The 18,680-nt window shown below is 41.8% G+C and overlaps 1 protein-coding gene across 7 annotated transcripts in view; it reads right to left on the reverse strand.

Moving 5' to 3' along the window:
* Positions 1 to 391: 391 nt before the first annotated feature.
* Positions 392 to 18,680, reverse strand: part of PARP8 (poly(ADP-ribose) polymerase family member 8) — a 163,221-nt gene continuing 144,932 nt past the window's right edge. For all 7 annotated transcript variants that reach the window (XM_081212747.1, XM_081212746.1, XM_081212750.1 and 4 more), the window contains 10 exons: positions 18,234 to 18,299; positions 15,558 to 15,625; positions 14,225 to 14,273; positions 8,991 to 9,103; positions 8,628 to 8,700; positions 7,728 to 7,797; positions 5,628 to 5,704; positions 4,437 to 4,506; positions 2,906 to 2,990; positions 392 to 844 (listed from right to left, as the gene is read on the reverse strand). In XM_081212747.1, the coding sequence (XP_081068873.1) occupies positions 742 to 844; positions 2,906 to 2,990; positions 4,437 to 4,506; positions 5,628 to 5,704; positions 7,728 to 7,797; positions 8,628 to 8,700; positions 8,991 to 9,103; positions 14,225 to 14,273; positions 15,558 to 15,625; positions 18,234 to 18,299 (774 nt within the window). In that variant the 3' untranslated portion in view covers positions 392 to 741. The remainder of the gene's footprint in view (positions 845 to 2,905; positions 2,991 to 4,436; positions 4,507 to 5,627; positions 5,705 to 7,727; positions 7,798 to 8,627; positions 8,701 to 8,990; positions 9,104 to 14,224; positions 14,274 to 15,557; positions 15,626 to 18,233; positions 18,300 to 18,680) is intronic.

Consider the following 18,680-nt stretch of genomic DNA (forward strand, 5'->3'; position numbering starts at 1 on the left):
TCCACTGGGAACCTTTTCTCCAAAAGCTGCACCTAAAGGAATGAGAAGCGCGCAGAACCAAGCACATACCCTTACACTGATCATCGGCAAAATAATCATTTTCATGTTGGCATATATGTCAGCACGACAGAAAAGTCCCTTTCCTGTAACATTGTGGGTCGTGTACATGATTTGTATATAGCAGAATGAATATATTACAGCTAATTTTCCCACTTTTTTTTTTTACATTCCAGGTAACCAGTTTCTATGGCGTATTAAAATGTGAATATTCTACTTATTGCAAAATATCCTGTACTACGTAGGCTTCCACTTTTGTTTATTTGTTTTATAAAAAGACTTTCTGTTCCAGTCATTGTAAATTTAAAATACAGGTAATACAGTACTAAAATGATCCAATTCAAGTCTTTAATATAAAAATATCAGCACAAAACTCCTTTTCAAATTCTGTTTATTGTGAACAACCGAAGCGTCTGTTTGACTATCAGCTGTCTTGTACCAACAGACTCTGTGTCCCTACAGTTGTTTGCTTAGATCCCTTTCAGGTTTGTTAATTTTCCCCTCTCCCCGGTGTGATAAGAAATGCTAAGTAAGAAAAAGTATTCAAAGGGTTAACTTGTTCAGAATAACAATAAATTAGGGTTGTTTTCCCCACCCACCCCAAAATTTCTTCTTCAGTTCAAAATCCAGCTTTGAGACTGAGGAAGGCTTCCAAATCACATCAAGGAGTTAAGAGTGGTCCTTTTAACCAGTAGCAGTTTGATTACCAATGACCCGGAGTATTTCTTTATGAATGCTTGGCTCTTGAGTGTTTATACTTGTATCCCCTACTTGGCCATCTTCATAGCTAAAAAGGAAAGCAAGAAAGAAAAGTGCACAAAATTAATTTTTTAAAAAGATATTTCGAATTTTTCCACAGTACAAGAAACAGTGTGATCCTCCACCTGAATAAGGGGAGTCGCTAGAGTGAGGCCCTCTAGATCAGGGGTCAGCAAACTTTTTCAGCAGGGGGCCGGTCCATTGTCCCTCAGACCTTGTGGGGGGCCAGACTATATTTTGAAGGGGGGGAAAAATGAATGGATTCCTATGCCCCACAAATGACCCAGAGATGCATTTTAAATAAAAGGACACATTCTACTCATATAAAAACACGCTGATTCCCGGACCATCTGCAGGCCAGATTTGGAAGGCAATTGGGCCGGATCTGGCCCCCGGCCTTAGTTTGCGTACCCATGCTCTAGATGCTGTTGGACTTCTGCTCACATCAGCCCCAACCAGTATGGCCAGGAATGAGGTGAGTTCGAGTCCAGAAGTATTTGGAGGGAACTACATTGGCTACTCCTGCTGTATATGGTTTGCATTGAGAAGGAGTTGTGCCATGTTTCTGGTTTCTGGAAGTTTACAGTACGATCATACCTTGGATCCTGAATGCCTTGTGACTCGAACGTTTCGGCTCCTGAATGCTGCAAACCCGGAAGTGTGTTTTCCAGCTTGCGAACGTTCTTTGGAACATGAACATCCAACTCTGCTTCCACAGCTTCTGATTGAGTGCAAGAAGCTCCTGCAGCCAATCGGAAGCTGCACCTTGGTTTCCAAATGTTTTCAGAAGTTGAACGGACTTCTGGAACGGATTCTGTTTGAGAACCAAGGTACCACTGTAGTGAGGCTGGGAAGTGGAGAAGCAAGGAGGAACTACTGCACAGGCTAACAGAACACACATTTTTTTAAAAAAGTATTTTATCCAAACGTTTAATATGCATTTGGAGATGTTATATAAATGGTGGGCAAGTTATCATTTGGTCGTGTCTCCCATGATCAACTCAATAAAGAATTTGTGACAAACGTCTTGTGTTAGCTGGGTGGTGGTGGAAGCAGAGTTGTACCTAGGCTCCCCCCACCCCCGCCAGTCCCTTGCACCCTTGGCAAGGAGATGTATCAGCAGTCCCTTGTCCCCAGAACAGTTTGAAAACCACTATCCTAGGAGACTGTAGCTCTGTGAAACAGCAATGCAAATCTGATCTAGGGATAGAGATTGTGGAGGTAGCTTGGAATAATTTGCAGGGTAAAAAACCACTAAAATCAGAATCAACTCGGATCTGAGAAAATACCTTTAAATTACTACACTGATGGCATTTGACGCCATTGCAGTGTAGCTAGATTAGTAAAACTACTGGAGATTCTGCAATAGTATAGGTACAACATTTCACATGTGGTGGATGTGTGAACATATAAAGCCCTTTGGGCAGAGGGTATTTGCAGAAATGAGCTATATTATGGGTCAACATGTGTAATGTACCCCAAGTTTAGAATGTGTTAACTATTTTTAAAGAAGGGCAATCTAACCTTTGCAATAAAGAAATAATTACTTTTCTCTTAGTAGCGGAATGCCTACTAGTGGTACAGAATTGGAAAGGATGGGAACATCTGTGTATCTCTTGTTGGAAACAGAATTTATGGTCTATTGACATATGAGAAAAATTAACAAAGAGATTACACACATTCAATAATACAAATGGTCTAGATGATTTTGTTGGGAATATGGCTTCCTTTTATAAAAGACTTTACTGATAACCCTGAATAATGGCAGCTACTAAAATCACAGATTGGACTTTGGCAAACTTGATTAGATTGATCTGTCCTGGGGGGAGGAAAGTTGGAGGTGAATAAAAATATATTTATGTTTTTAAAAAGAACAGAAAAAAGAAAAGAAAAGCACTAAAGGCTTAGGCCTGCTCGAAGGGTTTAAGTGAAGCCCAAAGCAGTTTGTTTGACTGGGAAAACAGGCAGGTTGCATCCTCTCTTATTTTAGCAAGCTGTTTATTTAAAAAGAAAAAGAATAGCAAGTTATGAAAGTTACAAAGCAGTAAACTTTTTTTTTAACATGCAATTGAAAGTCCTCTGTACTTACACAAAGAAGAATCTCGTGCACACATGATCAGTGTTGGGAACTACCCATATCTCCCCATGTTTGTGCAGATCAGGTGAAGTTATCACTATAAAGAAGAGGAAAAAATATTGACAAAATGCCTGCTGAGTTTCCTGATTAGCGGTCAACAGACCATTAAAGCGTTTTAAAACATCTGACAAGACAAATGATGACATTAATAAAAATGTAAAAGTAAAGGTGAAGGTAAAGGACCCCTGGAAGTTAAGGCCGCGGGAACTGGCGTTTGTCCGCAGACAGTTTTTCCGGGTCATGTGGCCAGCATGACTAAGCCGCTTCTGGCAAAACCAGAGCAGCACACGGAAACGCCATTGACCTTCCCACCGGAGTGGTACCTATTTAACTACTTGCACTTTGACATGCTTTCAAACTGCTAGGTTGGCAGGAGCTGGGACCAAGCAACAGGAACTCATCCCGTCATGGGGATTCGAACCGCTGACCTTCTGACCGGCAAGCCCTAGGCTCTGTGGTTTAGACCACAGTGCCACCTGCTAGACTACAAGTCCCATAAGCCCCAGCCAGCATGCCCAGTGGTCAGGGATGAAGGAGTTGCTGCCCAAAACACCAGGTTGGGGGTGGCTGGTTTAGATCTATGAGGCTAAAGTGCTCTCTCCTAAGTAACAGACCACAGCACCACCCGCGTCTCTTAATAAAAATGTAAATACAGCGAAAAACACTGATTTAAAATGCTAGACAGTGTGCATATGTCAGGCAGTCATGAGAAGGTCTAATAGTATTCAAAAACTTTGCCACTTGCTCTGTGATTGACTTATTAGATAGAGCCTTGAAGCAAAGTGATCAGAAGAGAGTCAGAGGAGTGATCGGGGATGGACTGTGTGAATATATCAGATCGTTCCTAGCCCCTTGATGAAAGTTATAACAGAAAAGGACATGCAAGAAAAGAATCCACCTCAGCATTATTACAGGGGGCAGCATCTGAGATTTTATTATATCTGCCATCTAAGAAATTAGAGGGGAGATCATTAAACTTTTCCTGAGAAAAAGTCTTCCTATGTTTAGGAATAGATGACCACCCCAAGTATGGCATGGTATCTGCAGTGACTTGGGATAACAAGATCCCTTGGAAACCCATATCCAGATGCCTCTGCTTAATCATTGATTTGGCTTCCTTTAAATCCATGGGTAGCCAGGTATGAGGGTGATGGACCAATTGAGGTAACTTTTCGCACCAGAGCCTTCAATCAAGGTGATTCAGAAGAAACTATTGTTGCCTTGGAGACCAAGGAACTGGGGGTAGGCACAAGAGAACAATGGAACCAAGAAAGAGAATAAATCCATTCTAAGCACCTGCAGAATTCAAACCAGCTGTAGAGAATTCTCTGTTTAGAGACCCCTACCACCCCTTCACAATTCCCAGGCTTCCTGTGAAGAGGAAATGATGTCACTATGCAACCAAGTTAGGTCTGAGGTGTAGTTGCTTCATTCTGACTGCGGGAAGAAGACCCGTCTTGTCTTTATTGTTCTTCTTGCTTACCTTCACATAAGGCTATACATTTTAAGTTCCGGCTTTGCAAAAACTGAGACTGCTGTCCTTTTTTCTGCGACTGTAAGGGAAGGCAAACATTGGAAGACAAAATTATACTAAATACGGATCACCGACTAAATAGTTACTAAATATGACATTGTGCTCTAAAAAGAAAGCAATTGGAGGAAGGGCTGCAGCTCAGTAGTAGAACAACGGCTTTTCATGCAGAATGCCCCAGGTACAATCCCCATTGGCATCCCCAGGTACCTCAGGGAATGGCTGATGCCTGGATCCCTACACAATCGCTGTCAGTCAGTGTAGACTGTACTAAACTAAACTAATGGTCTGATTTGGTTTTAAGAATGCTTCCTCTGTTCCAGTGGTACAGTGCTTTTTTAAAAAAAACAAACCCCAATGTTGGCCAGTGAAGGAGTTATTAATAGGTCCTGTTGACATATTCTTGCTATAAGTACTGATAGCATTACTGTTCTGGCAAATCTATAAACATTCTCTGTAATATTGCTCATAGCTATCAGTTCAATCCTTGGTTTAATAACAGATCAAATTTCTCCTAGCAGTAGGAGAGCAGAAAGATTTCCTTACAAGAGACATATATCTGCTGACAGATGAACGAAAGAATCCAAATTAGGATAATATATGTGACAGTGTAAATCTTTTTTTATTACCAATCAAGCATGAGATATTTGAACTCTTATTAGCCCATTCTGTGGAGTTGTATATATACCTGTTATGTCTGTTAGTGCCAACATAGAGCACAGGGCAACAATACTGGGATGGGGAACCTGTTGTCATAATAATAATAATAATAATAATAATAATAATAATAATAATATACCACTCATCTGACTGGATGGACTACAACTCCCATCATGCCTGATATTTGGCCATGGTGGCTGGGAATGCTGGGAGCTGGAGTCCAGGAACTTCTGAAGGGTCGCAGGTTCCCCATCCCTGCAACAGAGGAACGACAGTCCAACAACTTACTAATTGACACAGAAAACAGTTCTTGTAGAGTTCTCAGTTGTCAGTGCAATGCCCTTATGGATTCCTCCATCACCACTATCTCATGTGCACATGAATGCTCTGGGGCTAAATAAGCCTCATCTCCAGTACCTGCCCTGACCTAGCAAGGACATAAAACTAAAATGTCTTTTAGAAATGCTTCATATATTTCTTTACCTGTAACACATTGCTGTTTTTACTGCCTGAAGCAGGCTCATCCTTCGCTGACACCTTCTGCTGCTTCTTGTTCATCCCTAAAGACATTAGATTTACATCAGACATACTGGTGCGTAAAATGTCAGATGTTCCACTTCATATAAATGGAGAGTGCATGCAGACACGGATGTTACAGCTGATTCTTTTTTTTCCCAGCAGCTGACAATCCTGGTAAATTGAGCGCTTTCTATGCTGCCAGCCGAGATGGTACAATCTCCTCTGCAACCTGTGCTGGCTCAGTCCTTGTCTCATTCCTGCTTCAGGACTTTCCACTGACCCTCACCAGCAGTGTTGCCATACGTAGTAACGCCTGCCTGCCCACCTTTGGTGCAGGTGCATTGAAGCACTCTTCAGCAGTGCAGCTCTCCCCACCAGCAGGGCTAGGCAGTGCTGGGTGGAGGGACAGCCAAACCCACATCCCCCCTCAGATGGCAGATTGGGGGTTTGGATTGCTCTGCATGGTTTTTATTTCAGGGATTTCAAAACTATATTTTATCAGAAAGGAGTCTAAGAGAGTTGAGTTTCATGCACAGAGATATGGCCATAGCGGTCAACTTTTCCCTTTTTTAAAGGGAAATTCCCTTATTCCAAATAGGATTCCTCACAATAAAAGGGAAAGGTTGACAGCTACGGATATGGCTTTTTGGGGGGCAGCAGTTTTGTTGGCCAACAGCAGAATAAAATTACAATAAAGGTGATTACAATAAAGGAGTAAATAGTGGGGGGGGGACCCTGCAAATTTGCTCGGGTAGCTAAATTAACCACATTATATTAAAACAAGGGGAAAACAGTCACGGAACAAACTGGAATCCCTCTGTAACCTATGGATTTTTATTTTTATTATTTGCTTTGGATTTTCAGTGTTTTATAGCTAGTAGATAACTAATACTTCATTTCATTTCAGCTCGCCTTGGATTTTTTAAAGGATTATTGTTTTACTATAAATATTTGCAAAGCAAATACACTACCATATGAATAAAGAGATGTTCTCTTTTGATTTGTACACTTTTTCTTGTGGTGGAGACCAAATCAATTAGCAACAAAGACAAAATTGGGAATGTGGGAGGCAGGTGCTGTCTCCCCTCCCACTGCAGCAAAAAATCCTACCCACCTCCCCTGGACTTTGCAGTTTGGGATTAGCCAATCACCCAATCAGTCACCTGCTTGGAAGTAAGCAGTAATTTTCTGGGAGGGCACAGCGATATCTCCTACACCTAGGAATACATTCCCTCTCTCCACCAAACTATTGCTGTAAATGCTCCTGGGGTTTACATGACAATCTGGCAGATGACTTTTTTTGGTCACAGCTGGCATGTTCAGTATGAGTGGGGAAGGCATTAAACCAAACTGCAGAAGACAAGTGAAACATTTTTAATAATAATAATAATAATAATAATAATAATAATAATAATAATAATAAATAATAAATTTTTATTTATACCCCACCCTTCCCAGTTCAGAAAACCGGGCTCAGGGCAGCTAAGAACAAATTTAAAACACTTACTTGATACAACAAAAAGCAGCATACAGTATAAAACGTGAATAACAATAAATTCTGAATTCAAAAACCAATTTAGGGGGGAAATCCATCCAATAAACATTAGATGATCACCAGGGCTAGGTGGCTAAATTAGTCGTATTTGGGCCAGTGAGCAGACCAGGGGAGAATTAGCTGTGGGATCCCAGAGCAGATATGGGGGCAGTGCGGGGTGTGTGCCGGTAAAGGAAAGCAGGGTTAATACCACTGGGCTTGTGAAAGTTGTTCCACACATGCAATAATTTAGTTGGATTCAACTCCCTCTGTTGGGCCAGAAAACTGCAGCAACTTGCAGCCTCCACAAAGTCTTCCTGTGAGATATTGACTATCTGACTTCCACTCCTGCTCCTCCTCTCTCCTCCATCTTTTAATCTCTGCAACAGGCACAGCCTTGAGCCATATATAGAACGAGGAGGAAAGTTGCCACAGGCTAATTCAGCAGGCATTTGGTTCTGTTTTAAAAATACATTCACTCTGCCATATCCCACTCCCCTCTGCACATATGAGAGATTTAAAAACATCACCTGAGTAACCAAAAGATATGCTTGACAATGGACTAAGGTAGATTCCACTTCCAAACATTGCACCATGGAGCTGCAACAAAACAAGGACCTTTTAGCTCATTCTTAAATCGGTACAGTTCTTAGACCTGCTGCAGAATAAGAGCATACAACATTTGAATTGTTTTAGTCTCATCTCAAACTCTCAATTTATTTAGTATTCAGTGGTATACAGTCTTTGAACTGCTGTTATCTATAATGGCTAACACTATAGAGAGCTGTACCCAAAGGACCTGTAGCTCAGTGGTTAAGGATCTGCTTTGAATGCAAAAGGTCCCATGTTCAAACCCTGCCGTTTCCAGGTAGGGCTGGGAGGGAACCCTGTCTGAAATCTTGCACAGCCTCTTTTACTCAGTGCAGGCCTTGCTAAGCTAGCTGGAATAATCTTTTGACTTGATCTATGGTATGTTCCTTTGATACCCTTATCCTTATTGCTTAAGCTGTTCAAAGCTATCAAAGTTGGTGGCCATTGCTACATCTGCCACAGCAAATTCTACACATCAAGCAATGCATTATGGGTGGGAAACCTGTGGCCCCTTTGAAGTTTTTGGATGCCAGAACCCACCAACTTCAGCCAGAAGAGCCAAAGGTCAAGGGTAGTAGTTGTAGCCCCAAAACAACTGGGAGGTTGCAGCTTCCCCCATGCTGCATTATGTGAAGTAGTACAGTTTTGTCTGTCTGGAATCTACTTTGTGTTGCAATTCAATCCTATACAAGTCTACTCAGAAATAAAGATCCCTGAGTTTATTGAGACTTTCTTCCAGATAAGGAATGCTGTTTATAAGCTTGTAACTTCAATGTCTCGCACCCAAAGCTGCCTTTAAGAAACAACCCATATATTTTCCTTTTCAGTTTTACTTTTACCTGCAGTCTTGTATTGGAAGCAACTACTAAGCCATTCCTCAGGATAGAGTGCCAGTTTTCAATGTGTGACCCACTTTCAGAGGGGGGAAAAACACAGAGAGAGGAAATTAGTACTGTCATGGAGAAACCAAAATGAAAAAACAATGTGTTTAGTTTTTGTTTTTATTATGCATTTTGTGTTCTCAATTTGTATTTTTTTATGATGCAAACAGCCCTGTGATCTTCAGATGAAATTTTTTAAAAATCAATAAATAATAAAACTAGCCATTTGCTCTAAAACCATGTGCTGGAAGAAGAAAATTATGCCTTTCAAAATATTTCATACTGGTGATTTTTTAAAAATTTGCAGCTTTGGATACTCACTGAAATGCAAAGGTACTTCCATGGAGATTTTTAGCAGCTCTGAAATTGGATTCTTTGGCTGGTGGACTGCTGAGCAGAAGAAACTGATGTGGGGTGTGCATAAACTTCAATTGCTGAAAAAGAATAGGGACAAACCAGCAAAGGGAGGTTAGTGACATATTCTAATTCTCATGAATTCTCTAGTGTAAACATATTTTTAAGGGTCAAACTAGGCTTAAAATGAGGGATCTGCAAACAAGAGCTAAAAGATCAAAGCAACATCTCATCCCTGATATGCAATTAGTTCTGTGGCCCTTAACTCCTTCTCCTTTGCACTGTTTACCTGCCCACCCTGCCCTTGATTGCTATTTATTCCTGAGGAAAAATATGCTTGGAACCATATATCTGTATTTTTTGTTGAAGAAAAGCCAACAGCAGTTGATTCAATGGGAGTATGAGATGGGAGTTCAGCCAGGAAAACTGTTCAGGGTTCACCTTGCCTGACTCCCATAACCCACAGTCTAATCTCCGAAAAATACCCTGTTGGATATAACAATCACATAGCTCCTACGTCTAACATTTTATTTTCAGCTTATCAAAAAAACTTGAGTTTGGAGATTTTAAAAAATCTAACAAGGAAAAAAGGAAAATACCTCTTGTGTTTTCCTATTCTCCATGACATCGTTTATACTGTGACAAGGCATGCAGCTAAAGATGGGTGAACTTGGTCCTACTCGCTTTACGCTTTTCTGAGTTTTCTGCAAAACATCTCAGAAGAAAAGCCTGGGACTTTCTAAGTTGTTCTGGTTTCTTCTGAGAAAGCTTTTTAAAAACCAGATTTTGGGGGGGCATATGCCAATGACTTCTCCCAGTCCTTTCAAAGCAACCTTACACTGCTACATAGTGGGGGAAAGAAGGTTCACTTATTATAGCAGACACCTTGCAGACCTCTTCCTTCTAGCCTGGATCATCCTGAGCATGCTCAGGAATGTCACCACGGAGAGTTCATTGTTGCCTGCTGAATTGCACAAGACCTGCCATTTCTCATGACCCTTAATTTAATGGATTTGGCATGGAGATATAGGGAAGTGATAGTGACGATGATTTCTTTGGCACAGAAATGGAAACAAGAAGAACTACCGATGAAAGAAGAATGGCAGACGTAATGAATGGACTATGCAGAATTGGATAAGATGACAGGAAGGATTTGAAACCTGCCGGATCAGCAGACTTCCGGGTTGGCGCGATCTGGAAATGGCGGATTCCCTCCGAGCTGCGGAGGGAATCGGCTCAACTGAGGACGGGTCTTGCCGCGCCGGCGACGCGGGGACCCTCAAAAACCGCAGGCACTGAAGCCTGCGGACTGAAGACTCGGTGGGCACCTTAAGCGCCCCCGATTCACGAAGAGCCTTTTTAAAGGCTGCGGAGAGGATACGGGGGGTGGCGTGGTGCTGAGAGTCGATCGCTACCTCGGTTGAGCGAAGCCGCGAGCCATGACTGGAGAGCACTGATTCCCTTCCTTGAAATTCGGACTGAAAAGAATAACCCGTGAGTAAAACGGAATTGGACTTTTTGAATATTATCCTGTGAATTTGAGACGACCGGGGGGTGTGCTAAAAGGAAGTCCGCACCCCCCCTTCTTGCAGACGATCTAAAGCAACGATATAAGAACTAAGCTGGAGTGCCTACCTTTTGTGGGGTGAGTTGAAAAAGACATTAACTTCCAAGATTTGGCAAAAAGAAATTTTGAGCTGGAGAGTGGAGTGTTGGAAGCTTTCTTTCAGTTGTAAACAACCCCCTCCCTCCTGGGCCCGGGAGCTTCCTGCTTTTGAGCTTGTGGAAGAGGTGCGGAGTTTGACAGCTGTCAAAGCTGTCAAACGGACAGATTAAGCGGAAAAATCGTTATTTAAGATCCCTCTGGATTAAAATGAGTTGCAATTGAGTTAAATTTGTTGGAAACAAAGTAATAACAATAAGTTGGAGGATTGTTAGAGAAAGATTACTAAGTAACCAGATTCCCCCTAGGGGGAATTCTGTGAAATTACAATGGCTGTGGATGGAAAGTTACTAGTGGAAATCGAAAGAATGTTTCATCTGGTGGGAGTCTTACAAGAGCAGAGTCTGGCTATGAATAAACAACTTATGACCTTGACTTCTGGAACAAGCAGCTCTGCTGATTGTATTGAGGACCTGGATGAGAAAGAATCCACAGCTGAATCGGAAATGATATCTAAAGAGGTGGAAGAGACTAAACAAGAAAAAGAGAAAGTAAAGTTGGAAAGCACCAACCAGAAGCTGACATCTGTGGAATATAAACAAGGAGACTTTTGGATTACATCTAACACAAATCTGCGAAAGATGCAAAAGATGAAGGAGGCCCCGGGAGTTTATGGAACACAGGAACTTAAAATAAAGAAATATGATGGGGGCCTCCACTTTGACTCTGAAGATGCAGACTTTGTGGAAATTTTCCAGCAGCTGTTTCCAAATGTTCTTGTGGGAAGAGAATATGGTTGGATGGTGACAGAACTTTTTCGAGATTCGACGACCGACATAAAGGATTACCAAAAAGACCGGCGGAGAGGGACTGAAAGAGACTTGAAAGCCTCGGACGTGAGGAACCCAGGCTAAGAACTGATATTTTGAATATGTACTGGGAAGGGACGAAAACCGGGGATGGGAGGGAGGGAAGAATAGAACTGTAAAAACACTCAAGACCCTTGGGTTTAGTTAAGATGACTTTTATTTAAGACAAATTGGGAAATCAATGGAAGAGAACTTGAGTCCAACTTAGAAAAAATTTACTTTTTTATAAAAGATGTAATTTTAAGATGATTAAGAAGAGAAATACCAATTTGCTGACACAATTCTGGGAATGGGGATGCATGAAGGGGGGTGGGGGGAAGTCAGGGAACAAGGTTAGGAAAGTAGGATTTTCTGAAATTATACATGTTTTTGTCTTTTGTCTTTTTTGTGTGTATTTGTCTTTATAAAAGGTGAAAAACCAATAAAAATTTCTATAAAAAAAAAATGAAACCTGCGGGATCAGAGATTCTCAGAGGACTGGAGTAAATGTATGAACTATTTGAAAAACAATTGTAATCAACAGATTATGCTAGTAGGATTGCAAGAAGTTTTGTAAGGAGGACTATGCGAAATATCGCAGAGAAAACTATGATAAGAATTATTAGTGAAGGAGTATTAAATGTAATACCGAAAATAAAGACTGGAAAATCTTCAGATGCAGTTGATGGAAGTCCCAAACATTGTATAAGATAAGAAAGTATGTTATATGATTTTTGGAAATTATTTGTAAAAATCAATAAAAATATTAATTAAAAAAAAGATAGTGGTGATGATTTCTTAGCCACTCTTTGCCCTGAAGTCCAAGGGCGGGTAAGAGCAATTCAAAAACACAACACACCCCAAATTCTGAGAGCAGTGAAACTACCAAGAGCATTCCTTTCTCCTGATCTCAATACCAGGGTCTGTAGGGAAGGAGTGGGTCTTCCAGATCTCTGCCCAACAAATTCCACTAGAAAATGATGCTCACGAACCTACTAGAACTTAGGCTTTAAAGATGAGTCCTACAATGTATGTATGGTATCTTGAGAAATCTGGTTTCCCCACCACCTAGAAGAATAAGTTGGCACAGGGAGACAGTGGAAAGTAGCAGCAGTGGCTGGCTGGCTTGGTGGGAGTTTGGGCTCTGTTCACAATGGAGCTCAGATTTCCAAACTTTGGTGGGAGAAGTTTGTACTTCAAACCCTTCTCCCCACTTTCCAAAATCCATTGTCATTTCTATATCCAACCTATCATGTCACCACCCAGTGTTATCAGATGGTGGATGGAATACTTTATATTGAAAGACAGAGCCAATAATCCATAAGATGATCTAAGTTAACACGGCTTGTTCCGAGACATTTAATTAACAGTGGGCTGCACAGAGATGGCTTTAATGCAGTTATTACCCATCAAAATAAATTGGAGCCTACATGCCTAAGTGAACATTTCATCTATTACATTTTGTTCCATCCTCTGAAGTCAACTGACTGCCTATTTGAGATTTATTTATCAGGAGTGCAGCCCAGAAAAAGTGAAGCATGGCTAAGTCTTGCTGAAATAAATGGGACTTATCAGAACAGTCCTACACACATCTCCTAAAAAATGAGTTCTGTTAAGTCCACTGAGACTTATTTCTAGGTAAGGGTGTATAGGATTGCAGCTGTAAACACAGTCAAATGCATTCATTTTAAAGGCTCTTGGAAGGGTCTAACATTATTTTGCAATATAACTCATGCCTATAATGAGAGCAGGCAGGGAGGAAACCATAATTGTTGAACTCACTTGCTTGGACATTTCCTGATGTTCCAATTTTGCCAATCTTTCAAGAATTGACTTGTAGTGGCTGGAACTGAACAGGTGCTAAATGGTCTTCGGATTTTGACTTTTAAATATTTTAATGACTGTCTTTTAATTGCTTATTTAGTTAGTTATTTTCATATGAGGCTCCTCAGTCCAATTCCAGCACAATCGTTTGCACGTTTACTGGAAGTAAATGCCCTGTTCTCCTTGTCAGCTCCCTGATAGCAGCAGTAGGATGAACATCTAGCAAACAGGCCAGAGGTTAGTCTGAACAGCTGTGGCTGCACGTACATGGACATTCCTTTGAAATCAGTAGGACTTGTTGAATATGCAACAAGACCAAACCAATAGCCAGACGCAATGGATTCAGAAGCATTCAATATATATTGTACTGGGTGATGGGCTGCTGAATGTTAAAAAGCAGTCTCATAGCCAGCATTCATTGCCTGCCCAAGACATTTGGTTGCAGCAACTCAGTCAGTCAAGCACGAGACTCTTAATCTCAGGTTCATGAGTTTGAGTCCCACATTGGGCCAAAAGATTCCTGCACTGCAGGAGGTTGGACTAGATGACCCAAGTGGTCCCTTCCAACTCTACAATTCTATGATTCTCTTTCCCTCCTCCAACCCCCAGCCTAGTATCTAAGACTGGTCACTTTATTTGGCCCCTGAAGAAGACAATCCCACAAGCACCTCTTCCCCTCCCCGGCAATAAAATGTAGTAACATATATAATAAAAACAACAATTTGCTGCCTGTTAAGGAAAGCAATTTCCCTGTATGATAAGGCCATTTCTGCCATTACATCTCTATGCAATCGATTCACAAATATGCCCCCCCCCCCGCAAAGTGTTTTAATTTTATATTACAGAAGATCCAACATAACACTTACCCTGTTCACAGGTAGCTTCACAATATGTGATCTGTTACTTGAAATAACCCTGAAAATAACAATAAATTATATATATATAAAAGATATCCCACTGTTGTAGTACTAAAGTATCACTAGCAACAACTAAAATCATATATAAAGAATTTTTTGTTTTTGGAAAAGCTTGCCTAAACAGTAAAACACTGATAGATGAGGGTATTGTCAAGTGAGGGGCAGAGAGTTCCTCTGCACTGACACAAAGAGGGTCGTTCCTCTTCTTTCCATTAGCTGAGCCTTCACATTAGTCAGGTCATAGTGAAGGGTGTCTATCTAAACGCTTCGGGCACAGGGAGGCAGATATGGGAAGAGGTGGCCCTTAAGGTCCCTGTACAGTTGTACTTCAGGTTAAGTACTTAATTCATTCCAGAGGTCCATACTTAACCTGAAACTATTCTTAACCTGAAGCACCACTTTAGCTAATGGGGCCTCCAGCAGCTGCCGTGCCGCTGGAGCCCGATTTCTGTTCTCATCCTGAAGCAAAGTTCTTAACCTGAAGCACTATTTCTGGGTTAGTGGAGTCTGTAACCTGAAGCATATGTAACCTGAAGTGTATGTAACCCGAGGTACCACTGTATATGAAACAAGACAGGTACCAACTATCAGGTTGGTTTTCCTATAAAAATACTGGCAGGTACCTTCATTCCATTTTATTTAAGCCCACACAGATGATGGAAAGCCCCCAAAGTCTGGCTCCCTCACCCCAAGATAGCTTGGCCATTTGTATCATTCTGCCAAGCAGAAATGGGGATTTACCATGCATTCGTTAAATCAGCGTCTTAATGTATCAAATGCATTTAACTTCATGGGCTCCTTGTGTATGCAGCAAGTGAGAATTTACAGGTGTGAAATGATTTTGGATAGTCAACCCATTTTTTCTGGGGCTCATTTTCAATATTTTTTTTCCCAATTGACATTCACAAATGAATGGCATGATTCATCCCCATAGGGTTGCTTTTAACTTTCCCAACAACTGCACTCCTTTCGAGTAATGGGAAGCCTGCGCCTACTTGCCATATGCCCATTCTATGGCCCAGATCCGTCTTTAAAAAGCAACCTTAAAAATTCAACGAATGAAGTGGAGCTGCTGTATGTGCAGGATAAATAAGTATGAATGGACTTCCCATTACACCAAATAGTCAGGCAAACTGCACTGCAACAAGGGCTGTGTTGAACATGGCAAGATCTTCTCTCACAGGAGGTGATGGATTGTGCCCTACATTAATGACAAATGGGATCTGCTAAGAATGAATCATGTCATCAAACACTTAGCATGCCATCTAAGCGAGATCTTTACCATTGCAGAAGAGGATGAGCAAGTGGGTCTTGTTTGTCCATCTGCTTCTTTATTTCTAAATAAGGTGCCTAGGAAATAATAACAGTGTTACAGATAGCCAAGGAAACATTCTGAAAGCTAGACGACAGAAGCTAGGGTGGATTCTGGTAACTCTCCCCACTGGAAAAGGTGCAGGAGGTTTCACCAATATGCACAACAAATGGAATCGCCCAACAAAATCTTGCCATTATCCTTACCTCCTAATGGGAATCTGTTCAGGGTTCCAGTTAGCCAGCCCTAGTTCCCCAGTTTCCTTTTCCAACTTTCACTCAATAGTCTGCTGCAGCTGAGCATGCTCAGTTCTCATTGGGCTGGGTATTTTTCAGAGGGGGCTGCATGCACCTTAAGGGATTTTTTTGTTTGGTACTTCTGCAAGTCTTGACATTTTTCTGATTAAAGCATTGTTAGCCTCTGTTCCCCTCATGGACTTGCTTTGGCTGCATTTCTGTTGGCGCTCAACACCTGAGCTTGCTAACAGAGGAAGCAATTCAGTGCCAAGTGTAGACAGAGCTATCTTTTTTGGTGTGGAAACCATTCTTCTTGTATTCTAAGACACATTGACTTGCAGCTCACCAAGACTCATCACTGAAACCAGAATTCATGTGCACCAAAAGGACCAGTTAATAGTGGCTTCACTTTCAAAGCTTTAAAGATGCTTGTAAGACTCAGACAACAGGCCAGTCTCCCTAGAGATCCATTCACAATGATATCCTCATATGACAAACTATCTTTATCCCCGTTTTGTAAAGGTCATCTCACTTGTTTATGCTTCATACTGACTCATAACCCTTCACAAAAATACATGAGTGGATCCTTGCAAAACAGCGGTAAAGATAGCATGCTCAGGAAAGAATGCACAATTGTTTAAAGAGAACCACGGGAAGAATTAAATACTAGAATTATTACAGGAGAATTCTAACTGAAATGTTGTCTATGCCAGTGTTTCCCAAACTTTTTTGGGCAACGGCACACCTGTTTACTGAAAAAAAATCTCGCGGCACACCACCATTAAAGCCCCGCCCCGTGACGTCAGCGCGCAGCGTCACGCCGGGAGGGACGCACGAAAGTGAAAGTTTTTCCCTCCCCCCTCAGTCCCTCGCTCGGAATTCAGCTCGTTTGGGGCATCGCTCCGGCTGCTCCCTCTCCCGCCGCGCAGGAGCGATGCCTCTCTCTGGCTCTTCCTCCGCGCAGGCTGAGGGAGGGAGGGAGGTGCGCGTGTGACCCGTCTCTGCTGGGAGACCAAACCCAGCGAGGCAGAGTCGCGCGGAGGCGCCCAGGCAGCGCTGCCGGCTGCGAGGAGGAGCGCCAGGCAGCAGCAGGAGGCGCGGCCTCTCCTCGCCGCCGCCGCCCCACCTCTCGCCGCCCGACTCGCCCGCCTCCCTCCAGGCATCTCGCGGCACACCAGCCGATGTCTCACGGCACACTCGTGTGCCGCGGAACACCGGTTGGGAAACACTGGTCTATGCAACTAGATTATGTCTACACTTACTCTTTTTGGATGTAATGATAAACTTGGTCTCAAATTCAAGTGCTGCTCCTCACTCCCTTCCAGTGTGACTGTGAGAAGGTGAGATGCCTTTACATCCTGTTTAGGTTGGCCAGTGCTTGTCTTACAGATAAATTAGTGAGAACTCTGCTTAGTTTTGTTTGCTTGGAGAAGTCAGGATCCAACCCTGGTTTATGATCCCAGCTTTGTAACAAATAAGAGTTCCCACCAGTTCAGAGATAACAGAGTCTTTCTGAGCTTCCCCTGCACTTGACTTTGGATGTTCACAAGAAGTCCTGATTAGTTTAAAACTGGAAGAGGATACCTTCAGTCTTCCCTTCACAGCTATGTGGATGGAGGAGATGGGAGGAGAGAGCACGTGACCTTGAGATTTACTGCTGCTCATGCAAATAATGACAAATCATGCATCACACCTGAACCAAACTGTCCAGAGCAATCTTGTGTACTCTCCTAACGTACAATTCTTATGGACTCATGGATTAGTGAAGTGTATGGCAAGGCATTCACTTTGTCAGGTTTACAGCACAACTTGAAAGGATATAACAGAAACCAGCTTCTACTGAGTATTGAGAAATTCACACTACAACCCCCAGCCCACTCCCCTTTTACTTAAGCAAGCACACTTTTAGTTGTAAAGCCATCATCACAGCAGATCATCACAAAATCAATAGAGTTGGATCCAGAGAGGAGCCATGCTCAGAGCACATCCATTGGCATCAATGAGAATTAAGCTAACTATGAACCAATCCAATGTCTCCCCTCACCTCTGGCCCTTTAGAAGGCTTTGGCTTGGCTGTCATATTGCATTCAAATAAATATATACAAATATACTGAGCAGCCACTGATCACTGCTCCATTCCATTGATGGTGGGAACAATCTACTGCTCCAAAGCAGCCTCTGCTGAAAATAAATACTTTTGTGTAACTCTTGCTCATTTCCATTTGAGCTTTATGCGCCTGCCTTCTGGTTCATTGATTTTATGTTGTAGCTTGCTGGACTTTCAAAGTCTATTACTTTGATAGGCTTTTCTTGTACAGCTCTAGTAAAACAACCGCGCAAACAACATTGCAAACTCATAAACAGATGTAACATACCAACAGTTAAGGAACAAAATGAGTTTTATGCTTACCTGCGTCATTTCTCTTATTGAAGTAATACTATCCAGTGCTTTCATGACTCGGTCATAATTCTTCTTCTACGGTGAAACAAATGAATAGATTAAACACAATAGATTATGACTGGATTAAATGCAAAGCATTAAAAAAACCCTAACAGTGTACTCACAAAGAGCAGGAATCATTGTACAATAGTACATAGATCCCATGCATTACAGATAATCTTCTATAATAAACATCTGCCTATTTGCAAATGAGGTTTGGATGGGCCGATCTTTGCTTGAGAAGACTTCTTTATTTTGGGAGGCTTTTGAATTGAAAACTTAAGTTGAAAACTGTGTGATAACTGATTTGCTCCTTCTATTCTGTTTTTAGTTTGTGATGCTTATGTTGTGGTTTTTATAGCACTGATATTGTTATATTGTTCTGTTGTGATTTTCACTGCTTGTAAGCTGCCTTGT

Source organism: Podarcis bocagei (assembly GCF_964188305.1).
Source record: "Podarcis bocagei genome assembly, chromosome: 11".
NCBI lineage: Eukaryota > Metazoa > Chordata > Lepidosauria > Squamata > Lacertidae > Podarcis > Podarcis bocagei.